The sequence below is a fragment of the Centruroides sculpturatus genome, unplaced genomic scaffold, assembly GCF_000671375.1.
Source record: "Centruroides sculpturatus isolate CEXI.00-Female unplaced genomic scaffold, Cexi_2.0 scaffold1670, whole genome shotgun sequence".
In the NCBI taxonomy this organism is placed as follows: Eukaryota; Metazoa; Arthropoda; class Arachnida; order Scorpiones; family Buthidae; genus Centruroides; species Centruroides sculpturatus.
The window spans coordinates 31,300-51,169 of record NW_019385808.1 but is presented as its reverse complement, the minus strand read 5'-3'; the positions used below and the strand labels follow the sequence as shown (position 1 = coordinate 51,169).

Here is a 19,870-nt window from a genome sequence, read left to right as displayed (position 1 = left end):
TAGCGTCAAATAACAAAAATAAGTGAAAATTGCGCTGAAAAACCATGAAAATAACTATTTTTTAGCATTTATTTACATTCTAGATTCTGATTGGTATAGTCGAATTTGAATCAATCTTTTCTGAAAAGACGCTTATTCGTCAACCTAATGTCATTCAAACTAGAAAAAAACTAACCAGAGTTCAAAAAGGAATGTACAAAAAGCTATAAAACCAATAATTTACAACAATATCTCTCCATAGACAAAGAATAGAAAAAAAATTTTTCACATCAAATTTATTATTATTAAGTTGGACCAAGAAAATTAATACTGTAGTTGGAATAGAGTCATTACGACTAAAAGGAAGCCATTTGCATTAAAATATTTTGGATTTAATAATTATTACAAACCGCGTCAAGCCATAAACTTGTCAACAAAGAGGGTTGTAAAATGATTCCGTGTAGCTAGAAAGCTGCGGTTTTTTTTGTTTGAAAGAAAACAGATATATTTAGGTTATTTAAGTAGTAAATTAATTGGAACTTTTTATTTACTTTTATTTTTACATTCTTTTTTTCGTAAATTTAAAATTAAATTATTATTTTTAATTTTTATTTTATTTGAAATTTAACAGTCGTAAACTGTGATATATTTGTGACAGAAAAAAAAAAAAAACAGATTGATTCTAGCGCCAATTTGAAACGAGATATCGCAATTTTAATAATTATATTTAAAATATTCAGATTTTCCACTGCACTGTGTTAATCACTTTTGATTCATTTCTGAACACGGGGGTAAAACTGACGGGCCATAAATATAATTTAGGTAAGAATGGTAACCACATTTATGATGGATTAGTGTCCTGCACCTGGCATGTTGACGATCTGACTCACAAATTCTGAGAAATGGTGGAGACGCCCGGACAGGGGTCGAACGAATTAAGACCTGCCTGGCCATTTGTCACGTGTGCGTAATAGTCTTCTGTCCCCGCCTCTTTAGTCTTTGGTCAGAGTGGATACAGAACAAAGCACGTGGTAGTCTAGCTTGCCTTATCTCAAACACGATTCATTGCGGGCCTCAGAATTTTCGGCACAACGAGACATTGTTTTGCAGAGTGAACAGTATGGCGCCGGGCATTAAACACAAAGTCGATAGCGAGAATCATCAGTTTCAAGAAGTGTGGACTAACAAGTACTGTAACAGAACAACAGCATTATTTGCCTCTTGTGCAATGGAACAATAGCAGTGCCAAAAGAATTCAACCTGAAGCGACATCATGAAAGCCAACACAAGGATTTCCTTCTGCAAGGTACGGAATGCGAATGGAAAATCGAATCGTTACGACGATCACTAATCAGCTAACAAAATGTGTTCAAGAAACAATCTGGAGAATTGGATGCAGCTGTTGAAGCCAGCCTAGAAATATCTGCTTTAATAGCCAAGAATGGGAAACCTTTCACAGATGGCGATATGATAAAAAAGTGTCTTATCATCGCAAGTGAGAAGATGTGTCCTGAGAAGACGAAGTGTTATCAAACAATCAGTCTTAACTGCATGACGATACAACAGAGAATCTCGCAAATTGCATCAGACATTTCTGGCCAACTTAATATTTCAGTTGCAAACTGTGCTTATTTTTCTTTGGCTGTGGACGAATCCACTGACATATCAACAACAGCACAAGTGATTGTGTTTATTAGAAGTGTTTCACTAGATTTTATTGTGAATGAAGAATTTCTTGGCATGGCATTACTTTCTGGACATACAACTGGTGCTGACTTACTTACTGGTTTATTGAGCGTTTGCAACAAATCAGCACTGGACTTTGACAAGCTATCCAGCATTGCCACTGATGGAGCACCATCTATGGTTGGATGTGAGAATGGCATGGTCACCTTGCTGAGAAACCACCTTGGGGACAGGCAAAAGGAGTTAGTCCAATATCATTGCATAATTCACCAACAGCAACTTTTTGCAAAGAAGCTGGGATTTGAATGTCTGCTGAAAGATGTCTATGATACTGTGAACTTAATCCGCTGTCATGGACTCAACCATCGACTCTTCACGTCATTTCTTGAAGAAATAGATGCTGATTATGCTGACATGCCCACGTATACTGAAGTTTGTTGGCTGAGCAAGGCAACTGTCCTAGAGATTTGTGGAACTATTGGGGCCTATTATCACTTTCCTCAAAGAACGGGGGAACACTACAAGGAATTTGGAGGGACAAAGATGGCAGTGTGATTTAGCTTTCCTTGTCGACATTACTGCTTATCAAAACGACCTTAATTTGAGATTGCAGGGAAAGATGCAACTTGTTTCTCAGTTGACAAGTAACATCAATGCATTTATGACCAAACTATCACTTTTCAAGTCCCACATGCAATCAGAGAACTTTACACACTTTCCACATTGCAAGGCCATGAAAGAGAAATACCCACATATGAAGATGGATTACTCTGACCAAGTTAACACCCTCCTTACATCATTCAATGAGAGGTTTGGTGAATTCCAGAAATACAAGATCTACCTGCAACTTTTTTCAACTCCATTTGATGTGAAAGTGGAAGATGCCCCTCCAGATGTCCAACTTGAGTTGATAGACATCCAGTGCAGTGATGAATTGAAATCACAGTTCAAAAATTCTAATCTCCTCACATTCTACAAAGAACTGCCAGATACATCATTTCCAAAACTGAAAGACAATGCTCGATTTTGTGCAAGCATGTTTGGCAGTACCTATGTATGCGAACAAGCGTTTTCGCTTATGAATTTAAACAAGTGCAAAACACGGAACAGGTTAACCAACGAGAATTTGGAAAATCTGCTGGTTGTTTCAATATCTGCCATTACGCCAGACATCAAGAAGATTGCCGCCAACATCCAATCTCAGCCATCGCATTAATTGCTTGGAGGTCCGGTCCCCAGTCAGTAAACTTAATCCTAATTTGGCCCTTCTTCAGAAAAGGTTGTGCATCCTTGTTTAAAGGAAAGACTAAAAGAGCATGAAACGAATGTGCGGAATGTGCAACCAGTCCCTGCTAGCAACATATGCTATAGCAGATGCAACAGAAGTCACTGTGGATTGGCAAAGGACTAAAATAATACAAAAGATCCAGGACAAGAGACACTTGAAATATTCAGAAGCATGGCAATTATATATAAGATATACCAAGAAGGATTAGCAATAAATTTTAGAGTCCAGTAAATCAGCAGCAGCGTGGAGAGCAAACCTAATTTGAATATTTTATTATAAAATAAAGGGACGAGCAGTTAAAGAAGCAGGCACTTTGGTGTTCTCTATTTTAGCAGTTATGTTATGTATGTTTTGTATTTTTACATATTTATGTATTTAGTTATCTATTTATTTTATTATATATATATTGTGTATATTGGTACAAGTACCATTATACATTGTATTTATATTTATACAAGCCTGCACAAAATAAGAATCATTCGATTTTTATGTTCCTGATGAAGGCCTTTCAAAATAGCCAAAAACATTTGAATTAAAAGGCTGCATTATAAAGATTTTTGTGTCGGTGCTTGAGTAGTTAAGTGCAGTTAAAGAAGATTGTTTTCTGGTTAACTTTGTATTTTTTAGGCTTGACTGGGCTAAAATAGGATCCAATCAACAAAATTCATAACACAATGGAAAGTCATATTAACCAAAATTGTTTTGGTTAATATGACTTTCCATTGTGTCGTGAATTTTATATGCCAGAGACAGACTTTTGGCTCACCATTATCTGCAATGCAATTTCATGTTGATTGTTCTCAGTTTCCTTCAAAAATACTTCAGTTCTTGCTACAGTAGAATGTCAATTATCCGAATCAATTGGGGACTGGGGTTGTTCGGGAAAAAAAAAACGATTTTCGGATAACCGATTATGTACAAAAAAAATGCATTATTCTATATCTATACTAATATTATAAAGAGGTAATGTTTGTAAGTATGTATGTATGTATGTATGTATGTAAGTTTGTTTGTTTGTTTGCAGCAGGTAATCTCCGAAACTACTCATCCGATTTCAAAAATTCTTTCACCAATATTTAGAATGGAACCACAGGGTGGACATAGGCTGTATATTATTCCGGTAAACATTCATATATCATCTAGGTTAAGGCTTTTATGTCCAACAGATGGCGCTACGAGTACGATGCCCTAAGTTTGCTTTTCTGTGAGGCATTACGCTTTTCTGTGAAAATGAACTAAAGCAGATCATCTTCTATCTATTTATATAAATAAAAATGTAATGTTCGTTTGTTCCTACTGATTCCTTTGAAATTTTGACACAACGCTGCGTTCGAATACGCACGTGTTTTTATATAATATACGTGTTGAAATTCCCACCACTGAAGGGAGATGGTTAAGATTAAGGCTTACGGTAAAGAACTCTGCTTCTATTTATACTATTTTAGATACGGTTTTTTGCGTTTTTGATTGCATTTTAATAGGGTACATTGAGAGAATGTACACTAAGAAGAAATTTTTCGAAAAATTTTCCCCACGGGGGAAGTGATATACATTTCTAATAGATACATTTTGAGCCACAACAACGCATGGCGAGGTCTTATAGTATATTAGTATATCCCAATAATAGTATATTAATATATCCCATGTTTAAATTTTTTTCTGTTGCATGTTGCTTTGCATTGAATTTTCGTCGATGTTAAGCCTAACAAAAATTTTTATAATAATAATCATGGCTATTATATTGTTAAAAATTATTTCTTTATTTTGTACAAACAAAATAAATATATTGAAAAATATAAAAACAAAAAAAAATTATAGTATCAAAAACGTTTGATTCAGCATGACACAGTCTGACTGGAACACTTTTGGTTAACTGGCGTTTTGGTTGATCAGCATTCAGATAATTGATGCTCTACTGTATTTTCCGAAATTTACAAAGGTAAGAAGTTTTACCCATATTATCAGAACTGTTTTAATTGACAAAAACAGTAATAAAACACAATTTTTATCAATATTTTTAGCTGTATCATGGATTTGATTGAACACATGACATGAACTGGAAATAGCAGTGATTTGCAAAAATTTTTTTAAATATATTACCTAATTTAAATAAACCTCTAATTAACTGCAAGGACAGACCAGTGCAATATAAAATGATACACTTCAGGATAAGAACCAAAAATAATACACTTTATGCTTGAGTTTAATAAATTACACACTTCTGTATGTTCACAGTTCACAATGATTATGATATGTTCACAATTGTATAGTATACAAATTGAGTTATGACCCATGTAAAACTTTATAGCTTGCTATAGAAAATTTTAAAAGTTATAATGGTTCAAAATACTCACATACTGCATATCATCCTGTAGGTGGTTGTCTTCAATATGTTTTTTCATATGATCGACTAATCCAGCCATTCCTTTCATACATATTTGCATTGCATACTGCATGCCGGTTTTCCTGGATTTCCAGAAATTAGTTTGTACTGGTTCCAAATATTATCAAGCCTTCTTCCTGCACTCATTTTTCATTTAGCAAGTAACAACAATAATAATAATGTTTTTTTCCCATCCAAGTAATGTTACAATACATTAGCTGTATTGCTAACAGAATGAACTGGCATGCGCTGTCAGGAACTCTCCTCTTAGTGATGAAGTCTTGTGTCACATGCTTTCGTGACCCATGAGAGTGAGAAAAATCCCCCATTCCCACACATGTTTAGATCACAAGTCAAATTTAGTAAATAAACTTTTTCTATGTAATAAAACATTGTTTTAAAACAGTATTTTACAATGTAATATAAAACTGTTTTAAAACAAAAAAACAAAGGTTTCTAAATAAAATGTGTATTATTGTTTTATTTAAAAAAAACATAAATTTCCCAATCCTGGAAATAATGTGACTTCTGGTTTGTACTGGAAGTTCATATATAGTTAATTGGGGTCTCCTGTCCCTAAGCTTTCCATATCTGATCTTGACATTCATCTATAGCTCCATTCTTGAGATTAAGGAAGAACAGACAGGCAGGCAGACAACAGTGGGAATTTATGGTCTATAAGTTTTTTCAAATTGTAGCCCAATAAATAAATATAAACATAACCATTTGGAATGTTATTCTCAAATGCCACTGTTTAATTTAATAACTTTCTTGTTATGGCAAAAGATATATTTTCACAATGAATGGAAATGAGTGTGTCTTAAAAAAGAGCTGAACTTATTTTGCATAGATTGCTCTGTTGTATTCTTAATAACAACTATTTCTAAAATAACAACCTAGTTACAGCTCTCTGTACAAAGAGCTCATTCTTCTTCCTCGTTTTTTGTTTAGTATCTGCGTGTGTGCTGTAATCAGAAATATGGAAGTTATTTTTAAAATTTTCATGGAAAATAAATAAATATTCCCATGGAAATTACAAACATTTTTTCACATTTCAACATGTCTTATTATTTGCAGTTGACTAAAACTAATGCCATGATCATAGTCAACTTGTTAGATGGGCCCAGTCAATGGTAACTTGATTTACGGAGACAAGCAGAGAATACATTTCCAAGGGAATCCTTTGAAATCATCTCAGTGAACTGATTCATATTTTATAAAACTAGAATGAAGTTTCATCATATCAAGAAATATATTCACTGGCCAATGAATATTAAACTGCTGTTTCTAACGGCAGTTTAATATTTCATTAGACCACCTGTAGCTCAAATTACATCATTTACTCAATTTGGCATGGATTCAATGGATTCTACAAGGTGATGAAGTGCTTCTAAGTCAATGCACACTAGGCATTCATTAGACTTCCCTTTAGTTCGTGTAGATTTGACGGAAGCAAACTTTGCTGGCTAATCTGTTGTTCTAACATGTCCCATACATTCTCAATAGGGTTAAGATCTGGGCTTTGTGGTGGCCAGAGTGGGTGGCGAAAGTCATCTTCATGATTGCTGAACCACTGCTGAACAATTCTTGCGCAATGTACAATAGTGTTGTTATCAAAGAAAGAGCTGTCATATGCAGGAAAAAAAATGCAACATTTCAGGATGAACTTGATCGGTAACAATGTTCAGGTACTCATTGGAAGTCACCTGACTTTCCAGGAATATCAGTGGAACAGTTCCATCCCAACAGAACATGCTCCATACCATAACACTCCTACCAGAACCTTGATGACTTAATGAGGCAGGCAGGGTCCATCGCTTTATGGGACTCCCTCCAAACCCTCTGTCTACTATTAGTACAGAATAAGGTGTACTGTGAATCACCTGACCATATTACTTTTTTCCATTCCTCAGATGTCCAATCACGGCACTCTTGGCACCACTATAGATAAACTTTCCAGTTTTTTGCAGAAATGAGTGGTTTTTGTATATGCCTGCAACTGTTCATACCAATTCTTTTTTGTTCCCTGTGCATAGTTTGGGTAGATATGGGTCAGGAATGTGATTCATTAAATTCTCCCATCAATTGCTGCACAAAGGAAGTCCTTTTTTTCCACAGTAGCCTTTTCAGACGATGTCAGTCACATTCCTGAATAACTGTTTTGGAGCCACAGTTACTTCTTTTAGACATCAAATGTTCAATCAGTGAAAAATAACCTTAAAGGTTATTTTTCACTGATTGAACACTTGAGATATTTCACCTTTGGAAAAACCAGCCAGCTCTAAAGTTCTTGATTTTGTGGCTCCAGCGAGATCGGCACCCACAATCAGCCTTTTTTGAAACTCTGTCAAGTCCTTCGCTTTTTCCATTTTCATAAACTTAATGACTATACTGACCAACAGCATTCTTAAACAGGAGCTTATGAACAGGTGGTAACTCACATGACTCAGGTGTTTTGCATATAAACTGCAAAATTACACTTAATATGCATGGGAAGCGCTGTCCAACTTATCATAGCCCGCGGGCCATATTTTCTTCACCAAACATTTAGGGGGCCAAGAAGGTTGATAAACCACATGACATTTGCATAGTGCTATGGTTCAGTAAGCACTAATTGGTCAGCGAGTCCAATGTTGACACTATAAAAAGGCGACAGTTCGACACACTGGATATACGTCACTCTCGTCTAAGTTCGACTTGGGAATTTTTTTGTTCAATAATAAATGTGAATTCTTCTTCCTGGAAAAATAAGACATTCCCTGAAAATAAGACCTAGTGCATTTTTCAGAGCAAAAATTAATATAAGACATTGTCTTATTTTTGGGGAAACATGGTAGTAAAATAATTTTAATATTAATAATAATAATCAATAACATAAATTTATTCATAGTAAAATGTACTCGTGGGCCGTAAAAATTATTTGGCAGGCCGTCAGTTGGACAGCGCTGTGCATGGGGATTTTTCTAATTCATTGGCCAGTGAGTGTAGAAACTGAAATAAAATAAAGCCATAGAAAAAAATACACTAAAATGTTGAATTCAATATTGAAGCTTACTTTTTCTATCTGATTATATGAGGTATGGCTAGAAAATAACAAAATTTAAAGTTCCAACTTCAATCTTGAGTAGTATACAGTCGATCCCCCTATAAGACGGTAGATACATTCCGTTCTTTATGAATAAATTTTGTAGGAATCACAGCCCGGCACATGTGAAGTTTACGGACTACGGTTGTTTGAAAGGTTTTCTTCCATAAAATTAATCGATTCTAGACTAATCGGACTCAACGTTTCCAAAATACGTATATTTTTTTTGGAAATAATCCTCTGTAAATCTGCACTAAAAATATATAAATTTTAGGTTTAGCGGTAGACCAACACACAGCAGATAGCTAATTACTTCTCTTTATTTAATCACTGTACAAAGCGAGGGACGTAGCTCAGATGGTAGAGCACTCGCTTTGTACAGTGATTAAATAAAGAGAAGTAATTAACTATCTGCTGTGTGTTGGTCTCCCGCTAAACCTAAAATTTATATATTTTTAGTGTGGATTTACAGAGAGTTTATAATATTTATACATAAACAGCAGTCATAAGAAATTTAAATGGAAATAATCCATATAAACTACGCTATAAACAAAAAATTATAGGATTACTTACCCGAGTGTGCATCATTCGACATCGCCGTTTCTCAAGCTTGTTTTCGTCGCGGAACAGTGCAGCAATTCAATTCAATTCAATTATTTTATTAATGCATAAAGATGCATGTCCAGCACCGCTAGGCATAGCTGGACATAGGTTACAGAAAATGGATTGCAAATAAAAAATTTCACATAAATATGTAAACACAGACAATATATAAACTTTGAAGTTGATACAGTAAGCAACGGGCAATTAGTGAATACAATGCAATAGTACATATGGTACATGGAATTTACAAAGGAATAAAACTTGACAATATAACCGTAGAATAGGCAAATACAGTTGTAGAATGCATATATGAAGTCACAATTAATTGTTGATACTTAAGCAACAATACATATAGAATGGAGAGCATATAATATACAATGAATAAATGGTGAAAACAGAATACAAAGAATAAAGTACACAGTACTGATATGTACGCCAATACAATGTAATAGCATTAGCAGGAAGAGAGACTATACAGTATATACAATCTGAATTACATATTACCTAGAAGTTGAGTTACTAGTGGGGACGTTAGTCCTCCTGTTGTACTGGTAGATGAGTTGTACAAATTGGTTGAAGGTGCCCATATCGTTTATCAGGTCACTCAAGAACTCGTGATTATTATTTGGCCAGTGGTCATGCTTGTGGTTGATGAGGATGCGAAGCTGTGATCTCTCAGGCTCCAACATGGCACACACTAGAATGTAATGGAGGCTGCCATCCTGCATATTACAAATAGGGCAGAGGCCACTGTTTTGTGGGTTGACGAAACGCTTAAGGTACAAGTGAAAGCGGCCGTGGTTGGTCAGAAATTGAGTAAGCTGAAAATTGGGTGTGATCCATCTATAAGAGTATATTGCAGAAATATCCGAAAAAAAATTATATGTAATATTTTGATTTAAGTCCCAGTCATTTTGCCAGTTGATGTGAAGATCGGTCCATAGTAGCTTTTTGATTGTATGTAGGTTAAATTTGCTGTAGTCTATTGGTAAAGTTTCGTCAGTGGCCGCAGATTTGGCCAGGGCATCTGCCCGCTCATTCCCGGTGTTGCCATGGTGGGCTTGTACCCAGATAATACTGATAGAGTTATTAGTGTATTTGACGGCCTCGTGGATTTCTTGTGCGATGGGGTGGAGATTCTTGCGACGAAGGAGAGGAATAGCAGAGTTACTGTCCGAATGGAGTGTGATGTTCAAGTTATGGTAGTTCGTGGTGCACCACTCGATGGCCAACTTGATGGCAAGCTGCTCTGACTGGAAGACAGAGCAGCTGATGAAAGATCTCCGTCTTGTTCTGATAGGCAACAAAGCTGCAGTCCACATTATTATCACTTTTTGACCCATCAGTATAGATGTTTATTGAAGGCTCAGGATGAGAGTTGTGGGAGAGGTTAGTTAACTCATTCGGGCAAAGAGATTTATTAAAGTCAATAGGACGCTCAAGCATGTCAGCCCGAATGATACCTGTACTGGTGACGATCTCGTTGCCCCACTTGATGTTCCAAGTGTCACTGAATAGCTTGATGACTTTGTCAAACGGAGGCTTTTACATATTACTTGAAGGCTGGCATTAGGGGTGGTATGGTATGCCTTTGCGATATGAAGCAGGGTAGTCCGCTGGGCGGAGATGAGCCTCCGACATGGGTGGGATTTGGCAGCAGCCTCTCCCCAAGTACCGCACCCATAAGTGATGATAGGGACGAAAATTGAATCGTAAATTATACTCATAGCTTCTGAGTTTAGGCCCCAGCTATTTTTGGCCACCCTGATAAAGGAGTGAAAAATGAGGCTGACCCTGTTGCAAATATACTTAATGTGCTGTTCCCAGGAGAGATGGTGATCTAGTACAATTATGTCTTAGGCATAAGCCTAAGACATAATTGTACCCCAGATATTTTAGGGTTTTCTCAATTTTAATTGCAACCCAGATATTTTAGGGTTTTCTCAATTTTAATTGAGTGACTGTTCATTTTGATGGTTGGAGTCCTTTTGTAGAGATTGGGCTTGTGAGGATTGGTGAAAATGATACCCTTAGTTTTATGGGGTTGAAATGTAATTTGTGGTGAATGCCCCAATGATGGATGTTATAGAGGATACTAGAGGCCTTCCTTTCAAGATCTGCTCTGGACGAGCCACCGACCAAGACCATTACATCGTTCACATAGGCGGTAAGGGAATCCTGGCCAAATGTGGAGTTAAGAAAGTCATTAAACATGATATTCCATAGCAGGGGCTGCAGACAGAGCCCTGCGGGCAACCCCTGGCAACAGTTTTTTGGTGAGAGAGATTGCCGATAATGAGAATTGCTTTCCTGTTGTTTAAGTAGTGACGGATAAGGTTGAAGAGGTTGGTGGGGCAGGCTACGTTGTTGAGCCCCTTGAGAATCAAGGGCCACCAGACGCTGTCAAAGGCCTTCTCGATGTCTAGGCTTATGCCTAAGACATAATTGTACTGGTGAGGAGTTGGCGAATATTGGTGGTGACATTATGGATTGCGTCATTAGAAGACCTTTGGTGCCTGAAGCCAAATTGTGCCCCATGGAGCCTATGTGTGGCTTCCATGTGCCAAGTTAGCCTTGTGGTAATTAATTTATCTAACACCTTACCCAAAATGGGAAGGAGCGAAATTGGCCTGCAAGTGGACGAGCCAGGTTTGGGAATAGGAACCAGCTTGGCTATCTTCCAGGCTTCTGGGAAGATGCCATGCTGCAGGCAGGTGTTGTAGATATGCAACAGTTGAGTAGGGAACAAGTCCCAGAGCTTTTTCACAAGTTTTGCTGAGATGCCATCAATGCCAGGCGTTTTAGTAGCTGGAAGCTCACTGATTATCTTATCCACCTCATGCTGATCGAAAGGAGGGGTGTTTGGATTGTTTATGTTATGGTAGTCTGCTTTCCTGATATCTTGTTGCCATGTGTCATCATCCACAGGGTTGTCATCGAGGCAGAAGGTGTTTATTTTTTTCTTCACGATGTCTGATAAATTATCATTGTTACTTGTTTCAAGGATGTGACTTCTTTTTAGCTTGCCTGTGCAGAGCGTTGTTATGTAGCCCCAGGGGTTGCTGGAGGCTTTTGTACAGTAGCTCCTCCAAGAGATGATCTTTGCATTTTTTATTTCTTGCTTATAAATCTTCTGATTCTGTAGGTATTGTTCTTTGAGGTGGCTGTGTTCTGGTTCACTTCTACAATTTTGATATTTCTTTTGGAGGTGTCTAACACACTTTTGCACATATTGGAGAGCTTTGCATCCCACCAGGGAACAGCCATGTGACGGCGAGAGGTACGAGGAATGAATAGATTGCAGGCGGTGTTAATGTTTTCAATAGAGCTGTCAAGAAAGTTACTGGCGTCATCAAAATCACTGGGGTTGTAAGTGGTGAGTTTTGTCCGAAGGAAGCTGGTGAGGCTATCCCAATCAGCATGTGATAAATTATAACGTAGTGAAAGGTCGGTGTTACCAGTGGCAGTTGCATTATTTATCGTAAAGTGGAGGTAGGCATGTTCGCTGAGTGAATCCTCCTGGAGGACCCTCCAGCTTGTGACGAGATTAGAGCACTGAGATGAGGCAGCAGTAATGTCAATCCAGCTGTGGCCCCTAGAACTGTAGAATGTTGGTGGGGAATGTGGATCATTTATGAGAATTAAGTTATTGGTGGCGAGAAAATCACCTAAGGCAGTCCCTCTGTCGTCCAGATGCTCGCCCCCCAGGCAGGGGAGTGTGAATTGAAATCACCAACAAGGAGAAGGTTGTTGTACTGAAGGTTGTTGATGGTGTCTTGGAGATGGTGCAAGAAGCTGTTAATATTGTTATTATAGGGACAATAGACGTTAATGATAATGAAGGTGCTGTTATTTATAGTTGTCTCAATGCACACAATGTGCTCATTGCTGTGCTGGCTGTGAAGAAGAATTGGAAAGTTTTTGTTGTTTATGACAGAGATAGCCCAGGGGTAGTTCGTTGTTCCTTTTATGACAGTAGTAAAAGTGGGAAGACATGCAGGGACATTTCTTTGACAATATGGCTCCTGAATGAAAATAGTCGTATTTGTTGATGTTGGCAGTTAAGAGAGAAGTGGCATTAATGCCTCTGCCCAAGTTGATCTGGAGAAAACTTATTTGTTGTTGACTATTCCGAGCCATAATCGGTTCTGGAGATAATGTTTAGCTTGGTTCTCTGATAGACTGGGCAGGAGCTGTCTCTAGCATTGTGATCGGTGTTGGCGAGTTTCTCGTGAAGGCAGTTGCAACATTCTGGTTTCTTTTCTCTGTTAGGGCAATCTTTAAATGAATGTTCCTGGTGGCAGTGGCTACAAGTATTTTTAGTATGGGCACAGTTTTTTGTTGAATGTCCGTAAGCGCAGCAACGGAAGCACTGCTGGACTGGGCAGAAGTCACCCACCCTGCAGCGAGACCATTCGATATTGATTTTTCCGATCATTAGCAGGTACTGTCGTAATTTAGGTGTGACTTCTAAAACATGATTTTTAAATTTGGTTTCTTTTTTCCCAGTGGTAAATTTTATTCGAAGTTGTTGACCAAATTCCTCTTCAGAGAATGTTTCACGGATGAGGTCGTTCTGATCGTACATGCATTTTATAATGCACTCATTTGACTCATGGTTGGGGACAGAGTATAAAATAATGTGAGGCTTCCTTTTCTTAGGGAGCCTAGTACTGACTTCAGGAAGTTTTTCCTTGATGCTAATTTCAAGGTTGGCAATATCTTCTTGTTTTTCGAGGTCAATTGCAACACCTCCACCAGCGATCTTTCTAATACGATCGACACCAATTTTCAAGGCTGAAGGCTGGATTTCCATTTGCAGCAGTTTCTGAAGTTTTTCACTAGTGCTGTTTTCATCCTTGCTGTAAACCAGCAGGACATTATTGGAAGCTGCACGTGTTGCTTGTTTTGCTTTATAGGGCATGTTGACATTAATACCTGATTTTAGCACTGCTATATAATGGCTGGGTAAAAGCATTTGTCTTTGCTGTCCCCTGGTGTTTAGCTTTTCTAGGATATTATCCTGTTTTTCCAAAATTTTGCTGTCCTTCTTGTCTTCCATTAATTGGTCTAGCTTGGCAGAAATTTCTTCTAGTTTTTGTATACCAGTGTGGTTGATGAAAATGTCTATTATACGTTCAACGCTTCTTATGATATATTTAGGATGTTGCTGTTTGCCAATTTTGGCATCTTTATTATTAACCAGATAAGCCTTGAGTTCATCTAAGACCTCAAAAGCAGCCATCTGCTGGTCGGTAGTATTTAAAGAATTGTCCTCAGACATGGTTGCAGATAAGACACAGTGTGGGTCAGTTCCCACACCAACATCAGATGCGCGAGGAAAATGGAAGAGCCCGGCCAACACACTAGTTTACGACCGACACCAAAAATTGTCAACTATGTGTAAACTGAAGTACTGAACAGAAACAAAAGAGCAGGGGTACTCACTGCGAATATTTTACTTTGTAATCCAAAGGAAAATGATCTGTGGAAGGTCTCTGTGATGAGCCGCCGGAGAGAAGTTGCACTTTCCCTCGGTGAAGACTCCAGAAGTTGAGGCACACAAGTGAAGTCTTAGCCATCTGTCTATAAGGCTGAGGTCTCTGTTGTGAAACGGCCAAGCTAACTTGGCCGGTGGAAAAACTGGACAAGGAGGCTTGATCTGTGTGGTGTGCAACAGGTGAGGGCTATGGCACCAGCTATCATTGGCATCCAAACAGATGGGAAGGACTGGTCTGCTTGGTTAGCAGGTCCCCCACACAACCAAAAGCAGATGAGGGTGTCACACCAACACAACTAAATATGCAATACACAAGGCGATGACACAATACAATATTCATCAGTTTTCCAATGAGCATGTAAATACAAATGCCTGTAAGATGGAAACCAATATTCAAAATGGCCGATGCCATTATCTTGGAGCACGTTCCAAAACCAGGAAGACAAGATGGATGGCACAAAACTTCCAGGCAAAACTAAATAACTTTAGGTAAAAAGTTAGGCTTAGCGCTGCTAAGCCAGCCTAAAACTGGCATTAGGACTAGAATAAGCCTAATGCCCTATGCTATAACACAGGAGCAAGCCAAATAGGCCTAATATTAGGCTTAACCCAGCTAAACTTTGCAAAAACAGACCCTGGAGCAGAGGAAATACACAACTTACCTGGTTGAAGAACAAACTAAAACTGAACAGTGCAGCAAACTGCGGCCGCAATTTCTGATGTTATTTTTCTGCGAAAACTTCGTTGAACTTTGGAGACATCATTAATATAAATAATTTTAATTGCCGTTGAATAAGAAATGTTTCTTTCACAAGAAATATATAAAATTACAGTGCTGTATTAGACTTACGGTACCTAATTTACATACTGTACAGACGATAGCTCACCTAAACAGTCCGTAGCATGGCGCTAGATGGCGGAAAGTATATATATAATTATAATAAGGGCTTGTCAGAAGGGCTTTATTTACTGTCATCTACGCAGGAGCTGATAAACATTGAGTTAGATATCATCAATTTGGCGGTACGCGCTACTGGCTTTTCACGTGCAAAATTTATGCATGTGCTCAATAAGGTAAAGAAAGCACTATTTCCAAGCACTACATTATGAGCAAGAGAGAATCTTCGAAGGTACAAGTAGCGTTGCCTTACCTTGGACCCCTATCTTTAAGCAGCACAATCTTGTACTACCTTTAACCCCACTTCCAAGCCTACGCAAACTTATTTGTAACAATAGAGACAAATTTTCCATTCTTGAGAAATCCGGGGTCTATGCTGTACCTTTGGAAAATCAGGCAATGGGAGTAAACACAAGGTATATCGGGGCCACCACTAGAATGCTTTCCAGCTGCCTTGATGAGCACCAAGACAATGTTATGAGGGGAAGACACACCACCGAGCTCACAAGAAAGGTACTTGAGCAGGGTTACAACCTGCTATGGTCCCAAGCGGTTATGCTCAAGAGCTGCAAGGATCGAAAAACTGTTTTTATATGGGAATCTCTCCTCACTACCACCTTGGACACTTGCAACACCCCTACGCTCAAGCTGCCCAGTGTATGGGTCATGCTGTATAAGCGTTTAAGCGAGTATTAGCAGTCTTTAGTATGCATGTAACGTGAGCATGGCTCTGCGCATGCTCCAGCTCGCACTTCACGGAGCTAACTGCTTGTTCGGTTTTCGAATTATGTTTAAATATTTACTTTGTGTTTTTAACGGCTTTAACATAGTTTCAACTTATCTTATGCATTCTATTCTGCATTCAATTATTTTTGTTTAAAAAATTTTTCAGTAAATATCTGTATTCGCCTGAGGACGATGACTATAAGTTCGTTGAAAGTGCTTGCGATAAAAAACGTATGCATGTAACGCTGAACTCAGTGTCTTTGTTTTTGTTATTATAAACACTTTATTTGGTACATGTCTTAAAATATACTATTATAGACAGTTAATTGAAATTTTATGAGTGTACATTGATTAAATACTAATTTTTTTCCAATGTATTATGTTAGTTTGTGATGTATTACTGCATGTTAAAGTCATGAATTGTTTTCAGAAGCGATCTTCGCCAAGAAGCCATTCGCCGAAGGCACACTTCCGGGAACCGTCAGCTGTCCACGTTGATAGACGGTCCCGATCCGCTAGACTTGTTGCTGTTGATGGGTTTCGAAAAACCTGCCGACGGGAAAGTATGTCTAAAATATGCATGATTAATGCGCTAGCAGATTTTCCTTTCTCATTTGTAAACTTTTGCCTAGGATATCTCCTATAGTAAATTTTTATCTCCATCTGGGATGCACTGGACGCTACAGAGAAAATGTAAGTCCCAAGAAGCCGAACACGTGACTAACTCCCATGGTTTTACTCGCTGTTTATCCTATGACCCATCTGTGTCTAAATCATTAATGACTAATATTGTGGAAGCAAGTACAGAGATCAGTAAGTTTAATGTTAAAATTCCAATTTTTATGACAATAATTTTAAATATAAAAATTTGACGTTCAGGTTTAGAGATGGAAGATATTCCTCCTAGTCATCCCATTAAATATCTTGTATATCATCCAAACCTATTAGATGATCCTGAATTGATTGCGGGAAAGCACAGCACTCAGTTATCATTTCCTTCTTACATTGTAAGTAGTTTTAGATATTTCCTATTGTGTTGCTATTTTTAAATGTATCACAAGTAATTCAGATATTATATAATTCTCCTTAGACATCTATTATAGGTTATGTAAAGCCATCTGACCTCAAAAGAGAACTGAATGAAAAATTCAAAGAACGTTTTCCCCCCATACAATTAACTCTCAGCAAACTTAGAAGGTACTTGGTTGACTTTTATTTTATTTCATTATTGCAATTTATAATAATGTAAATTTATCGTCTTTTACAGTTTGAAAAAAGAAATGTGTAAAATTGCTCAAGAGGTATGTTAGAATTTTATATTCTAAATAAAAAATAAATACCTTAATTTCAAGATACAAAATAATTTTTTCAGTGTGGAATTGATCTTCTAACTGTAGCTCAAGCTCATGTTTATTTTGAAAAACTTGTGTTAAAAGTAAGTTTAGTGTTTTTAATTAATTATTATTATTATTATTACTTTTTAACCAATTCTTTTCTATTAACAGTTACTTATCAATAAGCAGAATCGAAAATTATGTGCAGCGATGTGTCTGTTTCTTTCTGCCAAGCTGAATGACGTAAAAGGAGGAGAATTGAAAAATCTTCTCGAGGTAAACATCATCTAAATTTTGTAACATCATGTAAAAATCAGTTCAAACTCACTAAAGGCTTATATTTTAGAAAATGGAAAATGGCTTTCGTCTCAATCGCAAAGATTTGCTGAATTGTGAATTCGGAGTTTTGGTTGCACTAGAATTTTCCCTCCTCCTGCCGACGTGGGAAGTGTATCCACACTATCAACGACTTTTGTACGAATCATAGCATTTTGAGTTCCAACATTCGCATTTGCAGCTGTGTTATGTTAAATTTATATTGTAAATACAAAAGTTTATATTATTATTATGTACAGTACATCGAACCTTGTTAGTTAGTTATCAAAGAATTTGATATTTATTGTACATAAGTAGACTTAAATACACATAGTATCACGGGTATTTTTTAAAACCTTTATCGAAATCATTTCATTTGTAACAATCACTCTCTTCTGATCCAAACTTTCTCAAATTTAAATGAAGGTTTTCAATTAGCTCTAGTACGTTTTTAGTAAATCAGAATTTTCGAGATGCTCAAAATTAATTACTTGATAAAAATCTAGTTATCAGATTTTCATTCAATATTGAAATTATGAACATAGATTAGTCATCATGCACCTATTTTCCTATAATGATATTTTTAACAAAGTGTAAATATCGTAACTATTTTCCATTTATTTGTAGATTGTATATTTTTGAGGCTGTGATTGAACTTAAAAAGGGAACATTTTTAATTTCTAGTCATCTTGCTTCTTCCTTACAGCTATAGGATTTTCCAAAGTTTTTTCTCTAATCTCTCACTCTTTCTTGATTATATTAAAATTGAAACTATACAAATACTCTACATAATTTTTTTAATATTTACATGGATCAATTTTTCTCTTAGTAATTTAGTCAGAAATATTCTAGTTTTGTAGGTTGAGAAGTAAGAATAATACAATAGAAAAATATTTTGATGATAACTATCAAAATAAAACCATTTCTAAGTATATAATACATGTATAGACGAAAATTATAAATCAATACAAAAGCGACTTTGAGAATCGAGAGTTTTTACGTACGAACAAAGAGAATTTCAAATGGAGGCTTTTGTTTTGATTTTGTTTTCAATTATTTTTACAATTGTGTACATATTGAGAAAATTCAAATTTTATTTTGAACTGGAGAAACATGCATTGTGAACCAAAAGCAATATATTTATATCAGATTAGCCCCTCCTTTAGAAAAGGAATTGATTATGCAATTTTTGATCTTAAATATGGTACCTTGATAAAAACAATTATATACATATATTTTTAAGTTTTTATTCTGAGGAAGAATAATGTGTTCACATAAATTAGTATGTGCATATACAATGTATTTAAATATTCTCGGCAGCTGTATTTACTTAAAATGATTTATGTGTAATTTCTTATTACCATTTATGTGTGTTTTGTTTTATTTCGAAAGTTGCGATTAGAGTAAATCTAGTGTTTGTAAAGTACTTTAAAAAATAAAATACGTAATTTTATTGAGGTTTGTTGATATTTTGAAGTTTTAAAACATTTAAGTCAATGAATTGAGAACTATATATATTGATATATATATTATTTACTACATAAATAGGGAACTAGATGAGTCACAATTTAGTTTCCTTAGAGGCATTACAATGGATGATAACTTATAAGAGAAAGGATGATTGATCACAATAGTTATTTGTATGTTTTGTCGACTTCGAGAAAGCCTTTGATAGTGCTAATCAAACATTGTTGTTTGAGATTCTGCAAAAAAAAGAGGTATTGATAAAAAATTACTGAGAATAATATACTACATCTATAAAAGTCAAAAAGCAATGGTCAGATTTCAAGGAGAGGATACCAAATGGATTCAGATTAAAAAAGGAATAGGACATGAATGTGGTTTGTCCCCAACACTCTTTAACATCTACAATGAATGGATGACGAGAATGGATGGTGTCTTGTTTAAGGAATGGTGGAGGGCAGAAGGAGAAAGGGAAGACCTAGGCTAATGTGGCAGGACATCATCAAAAAATGGATGGCTCAAGCTTGGGAAAAGCCTACAACTATTCTTCTCCACATGAAGATTGGAGAAGACAGTCCATCAACTGCAACCCCTATGTAAAGAGGACAT

The 19,870-nt window shown here is 36.6% G+C and overlaps 1 protein-coding gene across 1 annotated transcript in view; it reads left to right on the top strand.

The window, feature by feature from the left end:
* The window catches only part of LOC111642253 (CDK5 and ABL1 enzyme substrate 2-like), a 103,667-nt gene extending 84,428 nt beyond the window's left edge, over window positions 1-19,239 (top strand). Inside the window, exons 5-12 of the mRNA XM_023388573.1 lie at window positions 16,579-16,711; window positions 16,781-16,961; window positions 17,028-17,155; window positions 17,239-17,345; window positions 17,416-17,449; window positions 17,521-17,583; window positions 17,654-17,758; window positions 17,829-19,239. Coding sequence (XP_023244341.1) covers window positions 16,579-16,711; window positions 16,781-16,961; window positions 17,028-17,155; window positions 17,239-17,345; window positions 17,416-17,449; window positions 17,521-17,583; window positions 17,654-17,758; window positions 17,829-17,969 — 892 coding nt within the window. The 3' untranslated portion in view covers window positions 17,970-19,239. The remainder of the gene's footprint in view (window positions 1-16,578; window positions 16,712-16,780; window positions 16,962-17,027; window positions 17,156-17,238; window positions 17,346-17,415; window positions 17,450-17,520; window positions 17,584-17,653; window positions 17,759-17,828) is intronic.
* The last annotated feature ends 631 nt before the right edge of the window (window positions 19,240-19,870 follow it).